At 34.2% G+C, this 20,057-nt stretch overlaps 1 protein-coding gene across 7 annotated transcripts in view; it reads right to left on the bottom strand.

Annotated features, from left to right (window-relative positions):
* The window catches only part of STXBP5 (syntaxin binding protein 5), a 102,744-nt gene that overhangs the window by 41,274 nt on the left and 41,413 nt on the right, over window positions 1-20,057 (bottom strand). For all 7 annotated transcript variants that reach the window (XM_017813745.1, XM_017813747.1, XM_017813748.1 and 4 more), the window contains exons 7-11: window positions 17,729-17,812; window positions 10,730-10,853; window positions 9,206-9,284; window positions 3,013-3,167; window positions 1,915-1,987 (exon numbers count right to left, since the gene is read on the bottom strand). In XM_017813745.1, the coding sequence (XP_017669234.1) occupies window positions 1,915-1,987; window positions 3,013-3,167; window positions 9,206-9,284; window positions 10,730-10,853; window positions 17,729-17,812 (515 nt within the window). The remainder of the gene's footprint in view (window positions 1-1,914; window positions 1,988-3,012; window positions 3,168-9,205; window positions 9,285-10,729; window positions 10,854-17,728; window positions 17,813-20,057) is intronic.

The following is a 20,057-nucleotide window of genomic DNA, read 5'->3' as shown; positions in this document are numbered from 1 at the left end:
ATGGAATTGGAAGTTTGTACTGTTTATAGAGTATTTCTAGAACACCACTATTCCCTATAGCTATATATTTTTAAAAGCTTACTAATTTAGGCCTGTGGAAAAAATTAAGTTACCAAGTCCTAATTGTAGTAATGTGGAGATATGAATTTATTTCTAAGTCTTCAGTCTATTCTTCTGTGGCAAAAGACAGAAAGAGTCTTGTCTCACTTTGTATTAGTATACCATTGTGAGACAGCTGTCCAGCGCTTTTCAAAGTCTACTTGCAACTCCACGATCACTTTCTGAAAGCTACAGATTGCAACATTCAGTTACCAATTAGAAGAATATAAACACTTATGCTTCCCCCCACCATCTCCATCAGAAAAGTGACAGAGCCTTTATGAGGAAAAAAGTCAATAATACTAATAGAGGTAAATATATCTGTGTTCAAAGAACATTTATCTCGAGAGAAATGCATGCTATGTGTATGTTTTTTCCCCCTTTTTATCCCCCTTTTTTGAGAGGTGAAAAGAGACACAGCTTCTCAAGCCATCTAAAGGAAAAATTGGCAAGAACAGATGAAAACTTACTGCATACCAAGAATTTTATACATAGCTATCTGGAAAGCTTACAACAATCTTTTAAAACTGAATGAAGACTAGGCTTCACTTTAACAAAATATGACAAATCCATATTTGGATTTGGTAAAAGGAAGCCTGTAGATTTATTTTGGCATTAATTTTTTTGACTTTTTAGGTGTCAAACAATTAATACTTTGCAAGTCAATCATAACAAAGACCATTATAAGTCTTCTAAAAACACAACTGCTAAAGATTTTTTTAGCATGAAATAGAATAAGCCTTACCATAATTTCAAATTTCAGGCATTGCAAATTAAATATGAATTTTGGAAGCTTAATGCTACTGGTATATCAGAAACAAGTTCTGGATACAGCATATGGCTGTAACACTGGGAAAAGCTAAATGAGATTGCTCAGTACCTGGAGAGATATTAGGATAAAACCTGATCTTCTTCTGAATTCCATAGAGTCTTTATTATCTAAGGTATCACCTTAGATAACACACTTGACTTTAAGGATAAATATTTACAGGGTTTAGTTTTGCCCTACAAGGATATTCTTCACAAGGATTTTTTTTCATTGACCATTGGAGATTTTTAATCAGGAACACTACCAACATCTTATCGAGTCCCTCTGCTCCTAATCCCTTAATGGTTAGTTGTTGCTGCCTATACTAATTTTAAAACCCTTCTTAAAATTTTTGTAGTATCCTGAACTTTTAATCACCACCTATTAAGACTGTATGGACTGTCAACAGACAAAGAAACAAGAGACTCAAAATGTGCTAGGCAAGTATTATTTGTGAAAAGTGTAATAGGATACTACTCTTAAGCAACTTCTTACCACAGCTGTAAACTAGGGAGTAGATGTTATCATTCAAATTTTATGTATATGATAGTTATTGCATCAGTATTGAGTTTCTTTAAGCAATACTGATAGCAATTTATTTGGCAATTATATCTGCAAATATTTAAGCGATGACAACAGCCAAAATTACCTGGCTTATCTGATAAGTTCTTCTCTCTGCTCCCTTCCCTAAAACTGCAAGCTCCCCCTCACAGCACTAAGGAACCAACTTCAAAATAAACCGTGATACTTAAAAAGCAGCAGTGATCTATGAGTAATTTCTGTTAGTCAATCAAGCCTGGAAAAAGTCACATGATATTCTACTCATCTACTACATATTAAGCTGTGAAAAGTTGATATATTAAAATTCTCAGTTCAGTTGATGAAATTTTATATTTAATATTCAAAATTTTATGCTCTGGACAGGGAGTTATTATGCTAGATTAAAGCTATAGAGCAGAATAACAGGCTGATCACCACAGCCAACCATTACTACACAAGATTCTTACCCATTTTGTGCAAGGTCAATCACTACTAAGTCCTTTTCTAGGAGAACAACTACAGCATATGGTTCCTGAAAGTCTGAAAACAAAAGAAGAAAAAGTTACTTACTGGTAAATGGAGCTCATGCATGTATAACCTCAAGAATGTAATCAGTCTTCGCACTATAGCAGTTAAAATTAGAAAAAGCCACTTAGATGACTACAGTTTTTGAAGATATTTTATACATTCACCCTCCTGAATACTCCAAGTTAATTGCTCTTCCATTAATTCAATATTTTCAACAGCTCAAATAACAGAAAAAGGAACATGCAGAATAACTTGTATAAGCAGGTTATATGATAGAGCCAAATTTCTCAACAATAACATCCTCCCACCCCCAAACTCTTTGCCTCATATTCAGTGGGGTTTAAGTTTTAAGCAGTTACAAAATGGATTAAAGATAGCTGACTTGACAGTAAAATAAGAAACTTTAAGCAGTCGGTGAAGTGCATATTCCCCTCTTTCAGGCAGACCTCAAATTCCAAGCTAAGCAGTTTTATATATTCTGATAGAAGCTGACAGCTAAAAACACTGTAGTCATCAGCAACATAATGCTATTCATCTGGGACAACTAGCTAAACTATGATAAAAAAAATCACCTGCTGCAGAAAAGAGATTATAGGTTAGTGATGAACTTCATGTAAGTATTGGAATGAACAAAGTCACTAAAAGTACAAATAATACACGAATGCTCTTCATGATTTAGCATTGAGTACATACTATCTTTCCACCCAAATATGTACTGGTGAACACATTTGCTGCAGTAACTACAGCTTTAAGTTGTAATGCTACTTTTTATCTGCACATGCTTTTGGGATTAAAAAGAAAAAAAAAATGTACTGCATTACTTGCTTCCTTCTAGAAGCAAAACAGGCTTTATAATAAACTATGCTATTAAGATGCTTTGGGAAGTAAACCATACTTCAGATAAATAGGGATAACAGATGTTGCTTCTGAAGTCCAATCCCCAGAAACAAAACAGAAAGGAAATAGTCAAGAATATTCTCATGGGATAAAACTCCAGAGACAGGAAATCAAGGTACTGAGAAAAATCTTGAGCCTACCATTAGGATATGGTGTTTCACAGAGGGTTAGGAAATCAACAATAGAATAATCCATTTCTAGCACAGCAGTACTTTTTCCATGCATAACTGTTAAACAGGGTCTTCTTCCTACAGTGTCATACGACAAGCCTCCTGAGAGAATGATGAAAGGCTCCCTGGAATAAAGCAGAGGCATTTAGGATCAAGCCAAGATAATATACTAAAAGATATTGGGCAGGTTTTGCAACCTTACAATAAAGTTCAATGAGATATCATTAAGCAGAGATAGAGTAAAAATAATGCAAACCAGCTCTCCATGCAATATACAGCTTGAGTGTGAGTTTCAAAACTTAAGTTATAGTCTTCAAACTCTTGTTTTAAGTCAGACATCTTCTCCAAACCTTTCATTCCATATTGCTTATTACCAATCTTTGCAACTGCTTGGCAAAATGAGATTTTTTAAAACTTTGTACAACTTTAGAATTGCTTTTCTTCTACTGAACTGCAGTCAGATTTGCCAACAGTCCCATTCATCCATAATATAAAACAGTCTAGCAGAATCAGGAAGAAATAGAGTAATATGACTGCCTTGGAGAAGCTCGATAAATTTCAAAGACCTAACATCTTTTAAGTAGTATCACACATTTACTCAAGACATTTTAGCCATTTTCCCCCCCTACTACCATGCACAAAATTCAGGAAACTACTACGTCACAGACTACTCCTACTGCATAATCAAATATCTGAGTATAGAGCAAAAATACTTCTTCTAGTTTTGCGAACAGATTAGATGCTTCCCTTGAAAGATTTTTAAAAAGCCTTTAGAGGAACATATTTTTAAATACACCCATATTTTTCAAATATGCACATAACATATAATTTATTATTTCATTTACTGAAAAACAAGATGAAGTAAATATATCCATTTTACCATATATTTTTTTATTTCCTGATTATCAAGCGTCACTCATTTTAATACTTCTTATGTTTGAAATAGGACATAATATCTTTTAAAGAGCAGTGTTTATAAGTATATAGCTCAAGAAATAAATGTCACCCATTACTGACTATTGCCTCAAATTCCACATTATATTTCTGAAGGAAAAATAGGCACTTTGAGTGCCTAACAATTATCTCTGATCTACTTTTATGCTCACTTTACATAGAAATCCTACCCTTCATTTGTGTCTTTCTTAGAAGCAGCTAGTATGTCAGTATCTGGAGAAAATTTCTAGTAAAAAAAGCCATCCTGATATATTGTAAAAAGAGGCTGAAGAGATATAACTTTTTTTTATCCTTTCCTATAACACCATCTTTCCCATACTGTCTAAATGGCTTTCACTAGTTAGCATTTGAAACACTAATGTGAGACTAGATACATCTTTATTCTTGAAATAAAGATGTCTATAAAGCATCTGGTTTATGCACATGTTGGCCTTCATGAATTTAAGGCTTGGCTGAAATGTGCTCTGTGTTTGTAGCATTGAAGGCAAAACAGACTGAGACAAGCTTCCATCTTCTACAATTACTTCACAATCTGCCTGATCCTCCAGAAAGACCTGTGACTGAAGATTTGATAAGATCAAAGAGTACTGCTGGCTGAGGAAGAGACCTGAATGGAATGCCATACACTGGACCATAGATCCATTGAGTTAAATATCCTGCCTCCAACAGTAGCACAAAGTGTATTTCTAGAAAAGGATTAAGTTTTTTCCAAGTTTTCATTCAATCTCAGTTCTTCATATTGAAATTTCACACAATCTTTTATGGTCAGGTCCATGAAATAATTTGAAGAAAGTTACAAACTTGAATTTAACCTGATATTTTTCAGGATGTCAGTGAAGAGAAAAATACTGGTGTGATGTATGTGCAATATCTCATTGTGTTGGAATGATTTACTGCAGTACTTTTTTGTCCATAGAAATAATTAGGTTTTTTAAGCAGTAATGCTGCCAGGACAATTTGCAGAAATTAATGGACTTGCACCTTCACTGAGATCAACTGACAATACTAAAGTGACAAATTTTAGTTTTTAATTTTCATACAACACAGTGACATGACAGTGTGTTGGATTCTCCTGGTTTTATTTCTCCAGGTAATCAGACTGCTTTGGGCAGGCTTGCCAGTCCATATCCTTAAGAAGCAAGGAATGGAGGAGATACGAATACATTACACTGATCTGTCACATGGATTTTTCAAAATGAATCAAAGATTAAAGTTGACTTTAGTCTGCCAGAAAGACAGCTAGAGGTTTCCATATGAATTTTTCATATTTTCATGAAACCATGGATTTACCATGAGCACAAGCTGTGTATTTTCTAATTAAAGGGTTGTTCTTCAGCTGTGATACATGTTAAAAGGTTAGTACACATGAATGTTATTAGAAATACTTAATTTAAAAGAAAAGTTAAAGAGATTTGTACATTACATCGATCGAACCAACTTTGGTAATTTAAGAAAAAGTAGTGCTCAAGTCTTAGAGAACTGCTATGTAGCATTTTTAGCAGCTGCTCCTATAGAGATTCTGTGAAACAGTTCTGCTTCAGCAGGTTTGGAAGTAATCTCCTTACACGAATTTCCTCATGAGTTAAATCTCTAAAAATCTCTTGGAGAACACTATAAGAAATTCACTACAGAGGGGGGCAATGTTTCATTGAAAAAAAATTCAGAAAACACAGAATTAGATCTTGCAGTATATGAAAACATAATACAGTGGAGAGCCAAATGGCTCACAACCCTGGAGAATGTTTCTAGTAAATTTTAGAAGTAAACTGTCAAATGTTAGCCAGTTTCTGGCAGTCCAGAGGTGTGAGAGAACAGTAGGTACAGAAATAAAGCCATTGGTACCATCCGGCTTACTTTTCAAACCATAAGTAAATTTGTCAAAAAGTTAATGCTATTATAAAGATGGAAAGGACTTCGAGAGTTAGTTTGCCTTAATACTGGCAATCCTGAGGTAGTAAAGATAAATTACCAATTAGTTTTTGGGAACTATGCTTTTGAACTGACAAGCTTACACAATAAAATAGTACTATTCAAACTAAATTAACAGATCAAGAACTTTTACTTAGCAGGAGACATCATTATTTACGTAAACTCTAGGTCCCAATTATATACATCCATCTTGCTAAAAAGTACTGCTCTATAGTCAGTCAATGACAGCTGCATCAGCTGCCAAGACAATACTCTTTTTTGATTACATTTTATGGGGAGACTTTTGAGCTCTAAATTCTATTAGACAAAGCTCTAGTAGAAAATAATAAGCTTGGGCACTTTTACTATAATGCTAATATCAATCAGAGTAAATACTATAAGGTACTGATTCACCAGGGGTGGGAAGTGGCATTAAGAAGGACTGAATTCTGGGGGGTGGGAAGTGGCACTAGGAAGCTCAAGAGCTTCTCTAAATAAACTTTAGACAGAAAAAGTACGCATAAAAGGCAATGTGGACGTCATTTCAGAAAGCTCAAAAGGTAACCTACCTTTGGAATTCATTGAGTCACAAAAAGATGGAGCATTTTAGATGAAAAATAGCTGCAGTACAATGACCTTATGCTCTGGGATTGTAAAATTATGCCAGTTTGCTCAAGGAATATAACAAGAATTTGCCTTTTTGACTCCCAAGCTGTCAATAGCAACGTTTCCAAATGTATTCTCCCAGAGATAAAGGCACAGACATACAACTCTTGTAGGGTAAACCACTTTGGCTCTGAAGATTTCACTGGCAGTATCTGCATTAGACTTAAAAAAACCAACCAACCAAAAAAAACCAAAAAAAACCCACAACAGAAAAAGCCACCAAGTTAGAAAATAAATAGCTAGTCTGTGAAAACCAGAAAAAGCATCATGTCCTCCCATTTCCCTGACTCCAGCTTTGCAATATGGAGAACATAATGGAGAAAAAAAAAATGAGAAGGGATTAATAAGAGCTGCAACAGTAAAAAGAATAGTGTCTGTAGCCCTTAATACAGGTTGCCAGCAGTCATGTTCCTTCCTTTTGTGGGGCTCCAAACATCTTTTCTCAAAAAAAAAGTTTATTAGAATTAGAAGCAGTAAAGAAAACAATTAAGATCATATCAACAGAGTGTTTTCCACAGGAGGAGATACTGAAACAACCTAGATCTTTGAGCACTCTAGACAGGGGGAAATAAGAAAGGGGTGACAGAAAGATGTTAGAGGTTCAATATAAAGCATGGGAAAAGTGAATGTTTTTCACAATAAAGAATTGAAATATAACTTAAATATGAATTAAATAGTACCTCAAATGTAAGCTATTTTGTTTCATTTTCTTCTGTGATTTTTTTTTATTTTCTTTCTGAAGAACAGTTATAGCAGACTGCTATAGAAACAAGTTTATTTGGTTTGTTTTTTACATTGTTTCAGTAGCTAGAAAAAATTTTATCCTGTCCAGAAGTGATTCTCCTCTGTGCTACAGAAATTAAACTATGAACAAGAAATGACAGTGCTTTACATAAAAGTTATCTTATTCATATATAACCAATTTCAAATCGTAAAGAGAAAACCTATCAAAATTTTAAGTCTTGAAAAGTAGTTCTGCCTCACCTTAAAATTCTTGTAAGATTACAAGTGAAACTGAAAACAAACTCCAAACTGAAGTACATGTAGCAGGCAAATGAACGGAGATTTTCAGTGCACTGCTTCACCACAGTGCAAACTGGTGGGGTTTTGTTTGTTGTGAGTTTTTTTCATCTCCTTTCTTAATTAAAGTTCAGGATAAGTATCTACAATTGCAGATTTAACAGTACACTGAAGACAGCAAACATTAGAGAGTATATTAAATTGAAATATAGCAAAACATTCAGTTTGGAGAAACACTGGAAAGTGAGCAAGTGAGAGGTGTAACCAAAAAAAAAGCCCAACACTAGGAAAGATGTGCCTCCTGAAAACCCCATGTATTCTTAGAAGTTATACTAGAATAAGCTCCTCTTTAAACTGTGTGAAAAGTCAACTAGTTTTCACACTGTAATATGTCACAGAACAAGCTTCAAACTAATCTTCTCCTTCAGAATGACTATTTAGAATAGAAGGCTTTTGATTGCAGACATTGTGACTTGCTGAAGCTGAGATTTTTTGATTATTTCTCTTTCTTTAGATCAGCTTTTGATCTTTCAGTTGAGAAAGGATTATGCAGACAGATGTAGACTTCTGCATGGCTTTCCAGCTGATCATAGATTTTCATACATCTGGGAGCTAGCCACAGTCTGAAATTTCTATTTAGCTCACTTTGAGCAAAAAATAAAAATACATAAAGCCACTGATATAAGTATGGGTACACCAATTTGTAGTAAACTATATTGCATCAATAACAATATTCTATAGATTTGAACACCTGGAAAACAAATGAAAGTGATACAAACACCCTCCCCAACAGTAAAAGAAAACAAAAAAACCCAAAAGAAATCCCCCCAAAAACCAAAACCAAAATAAAAAAAAAAAAACACAAAAGCCCCAAACAACCCAAAAACCAAATTAAAAAACCCACAAAACCCAACCAATCAAAAAAAAAAAGTTTTCATGAATATTTTCTTTACACTGCACTTTTCACTCTAACACTTTAAAGCACTTTACAACCACAAATAAAAGAAATTCCACACAGTTCATGAAATCCATCTGTCCTAATTGCAGTCTTGGTAACAAAACACGCTACTCTAGATATGTAATTCCATCTGAGCCTCTTGTTGCAATTACTGCTTTGTTACATTCTCAATGTGCATAATTAGGCACATTTCACTGTGTAAATCACTGCACTCTACTAGAAAAGCTTCTGTTAACAACATTTTTTGGGGGAAGAACATGTATTCAGAATTTAGAATATTTGCATCAGGCCATTTGTTGAAGTTCAGTTTATCATGTCTGTGTTTTGGTGTCTTCTGTGCTTTATCAGCCTTTCTTTTCTTAAATAGTCTCAAAAATTTAGCAAAAATACACACAAGTTTTAGTAGCATGAAAAGCATGTAGATAATGCATTAGCAGTATCTCTACCTAAGTTAAGGTTTGTGTATATTAATTAGTTCCTATATATGTTTTTGTAGTTTGTTCATCAATACCTGATTTGTCAAAACTAAAACAAAGCTATTTTACCATAGCTCAGTAGCAACAGAATATTCATCCCAACAACTGGGAAACAATGTATATTGCCAGAGCACTACATTTCTTTTATGTATGTTCATTTTGCATACAAAAGAAGTCTTACCCAGCTCTAGTAGTTTTATATTCCACCTTAAGAATAGGTTTGCAGGGTTCTGGCTTCTTTCCATCCTTCAGCTGCTTTCCTAAAGCAAATTATTTTCTTATATTAATCTTACAGTTCATTATGGCAATTAATGGAATTCACTATCCAACATGAGAAGTAGAACATTCATATAAACATATATTCAGCAACTTTGACAATTACAGAGTATGTCTTGGACTAATATAATTAAAAATTTGTTAAACTCTCAATACACCAACCTTGAATGTTTACAAAAAAACCCAACCACCAATCCTATACCTAAATGTTGTAGAATATTTATTTTCAAACATATAATCATCCCCTAAAGTCTTGCTTTAAGTAGCACTAGGAGATTTAAAGTTTGTGTCAAGTCTTTTGCAATTAAAATCGGTTAGCTTACAAGTACAGTGAGGTTTATCCTGGTGTTATCCTTCAGGACTAAGACTTCAATTGAGCATGAAACCCTGCTCTTCCTCAACTGTGCACTATTGGCAACTGAAGCTACTATAGATACAATTTTTCATAGAGTCAGTAGAAATTAAGGGTGTGGTGTAAATATACATCTTTTCTATCTGACCATTGATAAAATACGATACAACTACGAAGTTCTGCAGAAAATTTAATTTCCAGCCCATAATAAAAATAATCTTTATTAAAAGAGGTCAAAACATATTAAAATAACGTTAGCTTTGTCTAAGTAGTTTTACTACTACAGTAACAGTTTCTTTTTCAACGACATGAAAAATGGTACAGGATCATATAGAAATCCACAGCTTCTGTTTTTCCACTCTAGTCCATGGTCAGTACAGTAAACATGGCCTTCCTAGAGGCTCAGACAGATAAACCAGGACACATAACTACAGCATTCTGCACTACATTTGTAACCTCACAGATTATCCTCACTGTTACATTACTTAAGAATCTGAAGTAAATAAATTGTTAAGACATAACTTAGAGACATGCACACCCTGTAACCTTAGGATTTTATAGAACTTAGTTGAAGAGCAGCAGCATATTTCACAGAATAACAACATGCAATGTTAATTTCCTAAATTAACATTAATGTAAGACCTCTCAGAAGCGGGAACATTTGACCAGATGCTAGTCTTATTCTGTTACAAACCTTTTCCAGAAATTGACGTGGTAATCTACACATTTAAACGTAAAACAGATGCTTCCTTATATGTATTTTAAACAACATATGGGATTGCAATGTCAAGCAAAAAGCAAACCCTGCAAAATTAGTTAACTTTGAGATCAATGCCACTGTGTGAAAGGCAAGCTTGAAGTTTAGAGATTTAGAGAAAACTACACTGATTTGGATTCTTATTTCATAAAGACTTTTTTTAGTGAAATCTACCAGAATTTCATAGGACAGAGAAAGCTTTTTCTTGCAATTCAAGTGTACTTTTAATATTTGTTTTTTGCAAAACACACTGCTATTAAAAACAAGTCCTCTGTGTTTTAAGAGCTGCCAAACACAGTTGGTATCCATTTTCATCTTACCATGTGGAGTGATTGTCTGGAATGGTTTGGTAGGAGATTTTACATTCCATATGGTCAAGGTACCATCTGAGTGACTACAAATAAATTGTTTGCCTTCATGATGCCAAGCCACAGAGTGGATAGCCTATGCAAGAGAAGAGAAAAAACAGAACAGCACAAGTTGTGTATCTTATCATTTTATCCTTACATCTTCCTCAATGACATTAGACAGTGTAAGCAAATTAGAGAAATTACTAATTAAATATACTGCTCTTAGTATGTACTAATTTACCCATAGCAAGTTTTCTGTTCTTAAGTAGTACCTTCAGTCATACTTTATCCATCAAAAATACTGTCTTCATTGTAGTGACATGTTTAAGGAGGGGAAAAATCATCCTCCTCAGCGTAGCATTGAAGCATTTTTCAATGAAAGGTAGCACACAGAGAATAACTGCAAGCAATTATTTGAGCTTTGCTAACCAAAATTTTTCACTATTGGGAAAAACATACTGTCCATACAAAAAACATGGGATGGGATTATTATGTCCAAGTATTATATGACATTTTGAGGTGTCTATATGGATGTGCACAAAAGGCAAGCACGGGCTGAAAATATAAGCAAAATGAGAATAGAGGTAGCAAGGTTTTTTGAAATTATGATGACAAAACCAAAGTATTATTGAAGAAAATACTCTAACATTGCAATGGCAGTTTTGAGGTGCAGGAAAGTACAGAAATCTACTAGTAAATCTTTCATAAAAATCTTTCATATATACAGGAACATCTTTATTTTCATAAAATTAAGAATGGAATGATTAAGCCATGCCACATGAAATCTGCAGAAAAAAGCTGACTAAATAAAGTCCTCTGTGAGGAAACATGGATGTATGAGTAGTAAAGAACTGTAACTAGCAATGAAAGCTTAAGCAATAACTATTAGGTGAAGAGTAAATCTCATGAGACAAATCCAAGCCATCTTTGCCCAAACTGATTATACACAGATCAGGTCTTCATATTTCATACAGTTATACAAAGAAACAAGACAGTTTCCAGCAATATGACTGGGAGAATCCAGAGCTTAAGTGACAGAGGAAAATGGCTACACTAAATGAGTGGAGTCTTCAATAATAATTTTTCCAGTCTAAAGTAGTAGAAGATCTGGATATATGTAAACTACAGATTAACTAAGTTTAATATTTCTTGGTGAAATTTAATCTTGTTCCCTATGTATTGTGGAATCACTATAGATTTTGCTAGAATACAGATTGTCTGTACCAATATCACATCTGCACATTTAGCTCAGAAACCTAGATGATTCACATGATGTCTCCTAGTGTCAAAGTGAAATAGTCTTGCTCATTCTGTACATGAAATTTTTGTTTAGCAAAAAAAAGGTTTTACAAAATAAACTTTGCATAAATACAGAACATTTGTTTTTATTTACCAACATAGTACCAAATAAAGGAAGAGATCAACAGTAAAGAGACTCAGTAAAGAGAAGGTTTCATTTCAAAAAGTTCTGACACTAGGAAATTAAAATATCTATGTTATGCTTAGCAATACAATCCAATCAGTACATTTTACATACTCTCCCACACTCTGACAATTTGCACCCCACAGTGCAAATGGAACAGTTTGACACACACTTATGTAGAAATAGGTCTTAAGAACTAGTAAGAAAGCAAGCTTTATAGAAGTAAGGAAGGAAGGACAAATCTGAGAAATGAACACTACTTCCTTTTCTTGAAAAACAATCTCAAGAGGAATGCAACAATCTGTTACTGTTGAAACAGCATTAATGCTTAAGAACATAAAAAGATCTGATAAACTGAGCACAAAGGAGAAGGATGACTGCTACCACAGTTTCTGCAAGGAACATGAAGGGATGGAAAAAAATCACTGAAAGAGAATGATGAGTCTTTTGTTTTATGGCTATTTATTGCTAGTTTTATAGAACCACTTGTTATATTTAGTAATGTAGCTACATATTGTTTAAAGTGCAACAAAAATACGTGTTTTATGTTTTATAAAATAATCCAACTAACAATACTATGGGCTGGGTATGATAAAGTTTTGTACAGAGCTATCCTTTGCTATCACACAGTTCACAAATTCTTGCAAACCTGAAAAACAAAACCAAACCTGTAAGTAGCTGCAGCATAATCTCCAGGTACAACAGGCTGGTATATCTACAGTGACAAGTCAGCTATAATGAAAAAAGTACAATAAACTTACATAGTACTGGTTGGTTAGCATAAAACAGAAAGATCAAGCAGAATCCACTGAGGCTGCAAATCTATGCATAGCTTCTCAGACATTAAAAGGCCCCCACAAGTAATATATTTTTCCAATATTTTTAAAAAATTTACTGATTCAGAATAAAACTCGAAGTTTTAATCATAATTCTCATCATGATTTGAACTTCACCTGTTACCCCTTTGGTACCATAATGCAGCAGTATGCTTTTATCAGCTGGTGCAGATTCAACTGTCTCTCAAATATTTTTTTGGAATGTATCACTTGTCAAACAGATCCCAAACTGAAAGTAATACCTTATAACAAGATCGTATACAAGTACCACAGAGGACTGTTACTATATTTAAGGCACAAGACATCTGTATCAGGTAGAATTGTCTGCACAGGTAAAACAAGTCCTGACCTCAACTAACATTCTGAATCCTTCCATTTACAAACCTGAACCAAATACAGTGAAGTTTACAGGAATTTATACAGGGAACACTCTATTGAAAAAGCAATGAAGTTTATCTAAATAAATCTTTAAGTTTACTTAATTACAACTGAAGGTTTCTTATTAAAAGTATTCCTACCCCCTTCCCTTTAATTCAAATTTAAGGTAGCTGTTCTGGACCGTAAGGAAGTTTGTTTCAAAACTTCTGAGACAGTTACATGTTCTCCTGGGAGGGAAGGAAATCAAATCTTACTTTTTCGAATAACAAACACAGCACAATTGACCACACTGCCCTACGTATGCCAAAACTTTACCAGAAATTGTAGAAACTATCTATCCCTGAGTATTATGTGGAGACAGGCTGTACACAAAGGCAGCCTCACTTTCATCACCTGTTCCAGAAGGATTATCCCATGTGGAAAAATGACAGCCATACTGCCTGCAAAGAACATACACATATTTGATTTTAAGAAGGAAACATTCTTGCACCAACTAGCTTTTCAAGAGATTAATACACATTTAAAAACATTTTATGTCTATATCCCTAGAAATCAGTATTATTTTTGGCTCTTTTAAGAGGTACAAAAACTAACAATTTAAATGGAATCTTACAATGTAATATACAAGTTCATCAATAAAGAGTAAGCTCTATTCAGCAAAACTAAAACATCAGTGTGTTATCACTTTCATAGTGAATCCAACACAACACACATAGCACTGTGGCAGCTATTAGGATGAAAATTAAACCTATCCCAGCCAAAACCAGTACATGCAGGAATTCACTGATGTAAATACAAAAGCTATTAATTTAAGCAGTTTACTCTGTTTTCAAAAGAATTTTTAAATTCATTTTTCCAAAACCAAGTTTAGACTACTGCAAACACAGTTGGTAAAACTCAGGGGAAATAAAAAAATCTAAGTAAACTGTCCTTTTTTTTTAACTAATATGCATCTTATTGCTTACTTTTCAAGTATAACACAATTTGTGGGAAAATAGTTCTGAATACTTTCCCAGAGGAATGCAGAGACACTGATAATTCCTTTCATAATTCTTTGGATTTTGCCATGATCATTTACTTTCTTCTGACATTAATTTAGCTTGAAATATACTGTGCAAGACATAAGCAAAGTCATTCTGCAAGCCAGACTGATTATTAACCATAGCCTATCCAGATTTCACTGCCTTATTATGAAAGTCATTTAATTTCCATGGACACTCTCAGTATTTCTGTTAATGAACAGATGATCATACTGACTCCTTTTCTACAGGTTTACCAAAATATTCAAAGAAAGTATAGTAAAACTTGGTAGTACCTATGTTAACCCTCTTGTCAACAATCTAAGAAAAGAAGGGGAAAAAAGCTGCAAAAGGAAGGAAAAAAAAAAGAAAACAACAAAAAAATGCAGCTACTGAGATTTAAATGACAATACATCATGAAGATTGTTTTGATGAAATGAAATACACTGACACACTTCGTTTTCTGGCAAGTCACATACCAGGGTTGTTTCTCTTTCCCCAGTCCTCTTAATTCCACAGGCTACTTTGACATGTTTTTAACGCTGGAAAATAATCTCTTACACTCAGCCATGTACCAGAATATTGTGTCTAAAAATAGTAATCTATAATACATTACAGTTAATGCTATCAAAGCTTACTTTACATCAGAACAAACAAAATATTACTTGAAGAAGAGACTTTATTATACAATTAGTTTTAGTTTTCAGAAGTTACATTTGAGGGGTATTTTTTAGAAACAAAACTTATAGTTGAGAAATTTGTTTTATTTCTTTCCTGGATCAAAATACAGGCTGGGAAATAACTGCAATATAAGTGTATTCCACATAAGAAATGCAAAGCTTACTTTAAGTCCCCAATGCCTGAACATAAAAGGCTTAAGAATGGTGCAAAAAAAATTTAGTCTTATTTTTTCATTGAGCCTGCCCAGGAAAAAAAAGGATGCTTTAAGTAAAGGGTTTCAAAGAAACCTTCTAAAGAAAGGTCCCTTCACAACTTCAGTTCTACTATGCAGAGATAATTTCCTTTAAATTATCTGAAAAAGAATATTACATTTGTGTATTATTTAAACTAATTCTAAATACACAAAATATTACTGTTATAATAAAAAATATACACCACTTTAAGTCAGGATATTATTCCCAATATAGAAAAACCAAGAATAAACTCCAATTAAATTCCCTGAATTTTCCATGAACTAGAATGTTGTGGAAGGAAGAATATGCCAGCAATCAACACTAATCGTGACATAGAGCTGACTCCCTCAGCTATGGTTAAGCAGAAATACCATTACAAATGGTTTGGGGGTGGTGATGTTTCTGCCCTTGGGATGAGTGTCCTAGTGTTCTTGTGCAACAACTATTAGAGCAGGGTGCTGGAAAGGTACACATGTGAAGAAAATGGTGTTCCACTGACCTAGGTTTCAGCAACAAAAGAGACTGCCGCACTACAACATGGGAATTTGCTTCAGGAAAGCCTCCTAAAGGTCAGGCCATTTGAAATGAAACCAAGCAGGAAGCTACAAAAACGTAATTGGATTCAGCTTCTTCCCTCAGGAAATAACACAGATATCTTTTCACAAACCTCTGATCACGCACGGAGTTTGACCCTCATTATGATCTTCCTCTGCTAAGGAACAAAAGGATGACATTTGGATCCCTTCACACATTCAAAGTTTTGAGTCAAAAAAGTTGCATCAAATGACTGTGATAGACTGCACAAGCACTCAAGTTACATGCTCTAAGACTAAAGTAATCTATAAAGTGATGAGAGAGGAGGAAACTAATCCAATGGCAAAGTTTCTAGCAACCATTCTTTATGGTACCAATGTGCCTGGTCACCCAGCTCATGGTGCCTGAGAAAGCCTAACCACCCACTAAGATGGCAAGTATGACAAAATTGAACTAAGTAGCTCTCTTCTTACTAGTTGTCAACTCCACACTCAGAAGAGCTCTCACCAAGAACAGGTGGAGAGCCAAGGACATAAATCCTGAGGTTTAAAATCCTACTCCTGCTACAGGGCAGAATGTCATGTGCCTTCACCAATGTGAGAAGAGGTAAAACATGTTGTGACATTAGGTACTTCCTTCCCCTTAAGGGTGCGTTATCACACATGTCCATGGACCTTATGGTCAGTGTATGAAAGAAGCTCCCTGGTAAAGCCACTAAACCAGAGTCAACAAGAAACTATCTAGAAAGGTTCTGTGTACAGACATAAGACAAAATAGAACAGTTAAAAAGAGTTAAGTAGAGAAGAGCATGAAGAATAAAAGGTATACAAAGAGTTTCAGACTAGAAAAAGATGGAGATATGAGTAAGTTTCTGAAACAAATTACAAATAGGTGCATGCAATGAAAATGGGAGAGAAAAATATTCTTCACTTAACATACTTTAAGGCTTATACAGACATTTCTGAATACAAAGAAACCTCATTCAGCTCTGATGATCTACAGCTTAGACTACTTCAGAGACTTCCCTCTTCAGAGAAACTCTTAATTGGTAGAACATACAAGTATCAAACCAGAACTGCCACCAAAAAAACACCAAAAAACTCCTCTAAATCATGTCTCGTGAAAACTTCAGCACAGGGCTATGGAAAATACACCTGCTGTGAAACAAGTAACAGGCCTAGCTGGTATTGAACAATGACACAGCCATTTTACAATCAATAAAATATAACTGAAACAACTTTTTGTTATTTTTAAATAAAGTACATCAACTTGCATATTATGCTGAATGACTTTTCTTAATCTCAGTCTTTCAAAAAGTTTATTCTCAAGAATAAAGGTTTAAAGAAATGAATGCCATTTAATGCCATTGTTTTTTTAAACTTCCCCTAGCCTTATCCCTGATCTTATCCTACAGAGAAAAGGTGTGTTTATAGAAATGTCGCAATGAATTATCTAGTAGTTTCTTCCCCCTCCTGTTTTCAGAATATGCAAGAGATTCCAAATTACAGAAATTGCTAAACCATGTAGTTTCAACTTAAGACTCAAGCTCTTAATATAGGTGAAAATCACATGACTAAAAGAAAAAAGATCTGAAAGCTTCACCCACAAAAAAATTTGTGAAGAAATCCAATCCATGCCACCATTCACTACTTCACAAACTTAAATTCAGTAAACTTATTTGAAGTTCATTGTCCAAACTATACTGCTCTATTAGAGAAAACTTCAAGTACTTGTAATTTCAAAGAAACCTATTTATTGATCCACTGGTGACAGAAGCTGTATAAGAAATGAAAAAAAAAATAAAAATCACCATTAGAGTAGTGAATGATATCCTCAGAGTAAGTAATGCAGATGAAAAATGTTACCTCATCATGTGTGTATCTGTAATCTGCCTTCTTTGACTTCAGGTCCCATAATACCACCGTTCCAGATTCAAAGCCAATCAGAAGCTGCATTAATAAGCAGAATTGTTAAGTCTTTATAAGGAAAAGCAAAATTATACCATTTGCAATGCCTGTAGTTCTTGTTCCAAAGATATGCATTACCATACTTCATGTAGTAACTGAAAGTAGTTACAAAAATAAAAATTAAAGAGGCGAAGACCTAAATGCTAGAAAAGTTTACTTTGTACTTGTCATTCTCCTAAAGTCCCAGCAAATACAATGGACTTTCATGCAAAACTAGAAAAAAATGAAAGTATCATTCTGAAGATTCCTTGGAAATCGCTTTGTGTTCCAGAAAGATCAACACTAAACCTTGCTAAGTGTATTCCTTACTGAGTGAAAGTTGGGGGGGCGGGTGGCAGTGTTGAAAAATAGAACTTCATTGTGCGTTTTCCTCACTGGAATTAATTCTGCTTAGATTTGCTGGAAGAATATACTACCCTCCCTGAAGTTTTAGGTAAGAGTTCATTTTCTACAATGAAAGTACTATAAACTTTCTCCAGATATTATTTACAATTAACATAACTGGCTAAAGAAAGACCAAAACCATTATTTATTTATAGGAGGAAAGCTAGAAAAATTCAAGAAGATAATTTCCCAAATAATCTTTTTGCTAGAAGCAAGATTAAACCTTTTCTGAAGGGAGAGAAGACTCAAATTGCTCACTATAATTGGTCTAACACATTGCTGAGTATCTACATGTTTTGCTCTCCTATTTCAAGTGACACTTCTCTTAATGGAAAAAAAACCCAAACAAGGCCAATATAAGGCAGTAGTAACAGTCTTGCCACTTATTACATGGAAGAATGCAGTGCAGCTTCAGCTTTCCTAGTTGCTGGATCTACTGTGAGATCTTTCCTTTGAGCATTGTTGCTACAGCAGAAGCTGCTCCTAGGATTGAGTAGCATGCCTTCGCTTCCAGTTTTTCCCCAACATGGACATACAAAAAAAGGAGAAGTTGGCTGCTACAGTTTACTCTGTTGAAACAGACTATTTCCTGTGAGCAATGTGCCCTGAGGAGTGTCCTTCAGATTGTAAGTCAGAAACCACTGCCTTCACATGAACTTAGATTTAAATCAATATGATCTATTGCCCCACCTAGATGTTTTGCTTGGACAATCTTTTCAGTGTTAAGATTGTCAGGGTGTACAGCTGTTTTCAATATGAAAAATAAGAGAGGACCTCCTATCAGCTTACAAAATATTTTACCTCTTTCAGCACTAAAACCCCATAAAAATTAGACATGTTTGATCTAGTAAAAGTGAATATTCAATTTTTTCCATTAGTGATATGCACACTATTAGTTTAAATCAACTTGCCAGTTATAAGCCATATTTTATAACTTTTCTATTTTAACTTAAACATTAGAAAACCCACTGCTTAGAAGGCTAATAGAATGAACAAAATTTAAAAACGAGTACATAAGGGGTTCTTGCAACAGCACAGGGTTTTTTTCAGCAATATTTTTCTTAGGAGAAATAAGAGAAGTGTAAGGTCAGAATCTAAACCACTGATATCCTGATCAGTAAACCCAGTCATTTTTAAACTTCAGTGGACAAAAATTAGATGTGGGGTGGAATACACCAAAATAAATAAATAATTTTTCTTTTCTGAAACTACCATAGCTTTATTGTGTTCATATTCTAGAGTCCATAAGCCTGGAATGTGACTCAAACCTAATTCTACAGAGAAAATCATTAGTTATGGACTTACTGCAGTGAGCCTCACCCTAATGAAAAAACTCCACTCATTACATTCTCTTTATTGGACTGAAACTTCAGGTGTCTATGATACAAGCTCATACTCATAACTAGCTAAAACATTCAAACCACTATGACAATAGTATCTCTTCGATTGTCTCCAATTTAATCTACCACTGACCTGTGAAACAAAAAGTAAACAAAAAAAATGTGTCTCCTGCATATGGAGAACACTACTAAGCAAACTATTTTCCCTCTCCCTGAAGACTCTTTACACATGGGAGTTCAAAACTCTAGTATATTTGCAACATTACACTGACAAAAATAATAATTCAGTATTTAATTCATCACACTACTCAATCGCTTATTCCTCGTTAATGTAGAGTGGTGTTATTAATGCAGACGTTTAAATCAGCATCAAGGGCTCTCTGGCTAAGTTTTAACTGTACTTTTGCCAGGGGTCTACGTAGTTCTGGAAAAGGTTCATATAACACTGTTGCTTTCAAATAATTCTTTAAAATTTTGCATTATTCTTATTGTTAAAATTAAGG

This window comes from Lepidothrix coronata, unplaced genomic scaffold, assembly GCF_001604755.1.
Source record: "Lepidothrix coronata isolate B3197 unplaced genomic scaffold, Lepidothrix_coronata-1.0 Scaffold42, whole genome shotgun sequence".
Lineage (NCBI taxonomy): Eukaryota > Metazoa > Chordata > Aves > Passeriformes > Pipridae > Lepidothrix > Lepidothrix coronata.
This window is presented reverse-complemented; position numbering and strand designations above follow the sequence as displayed.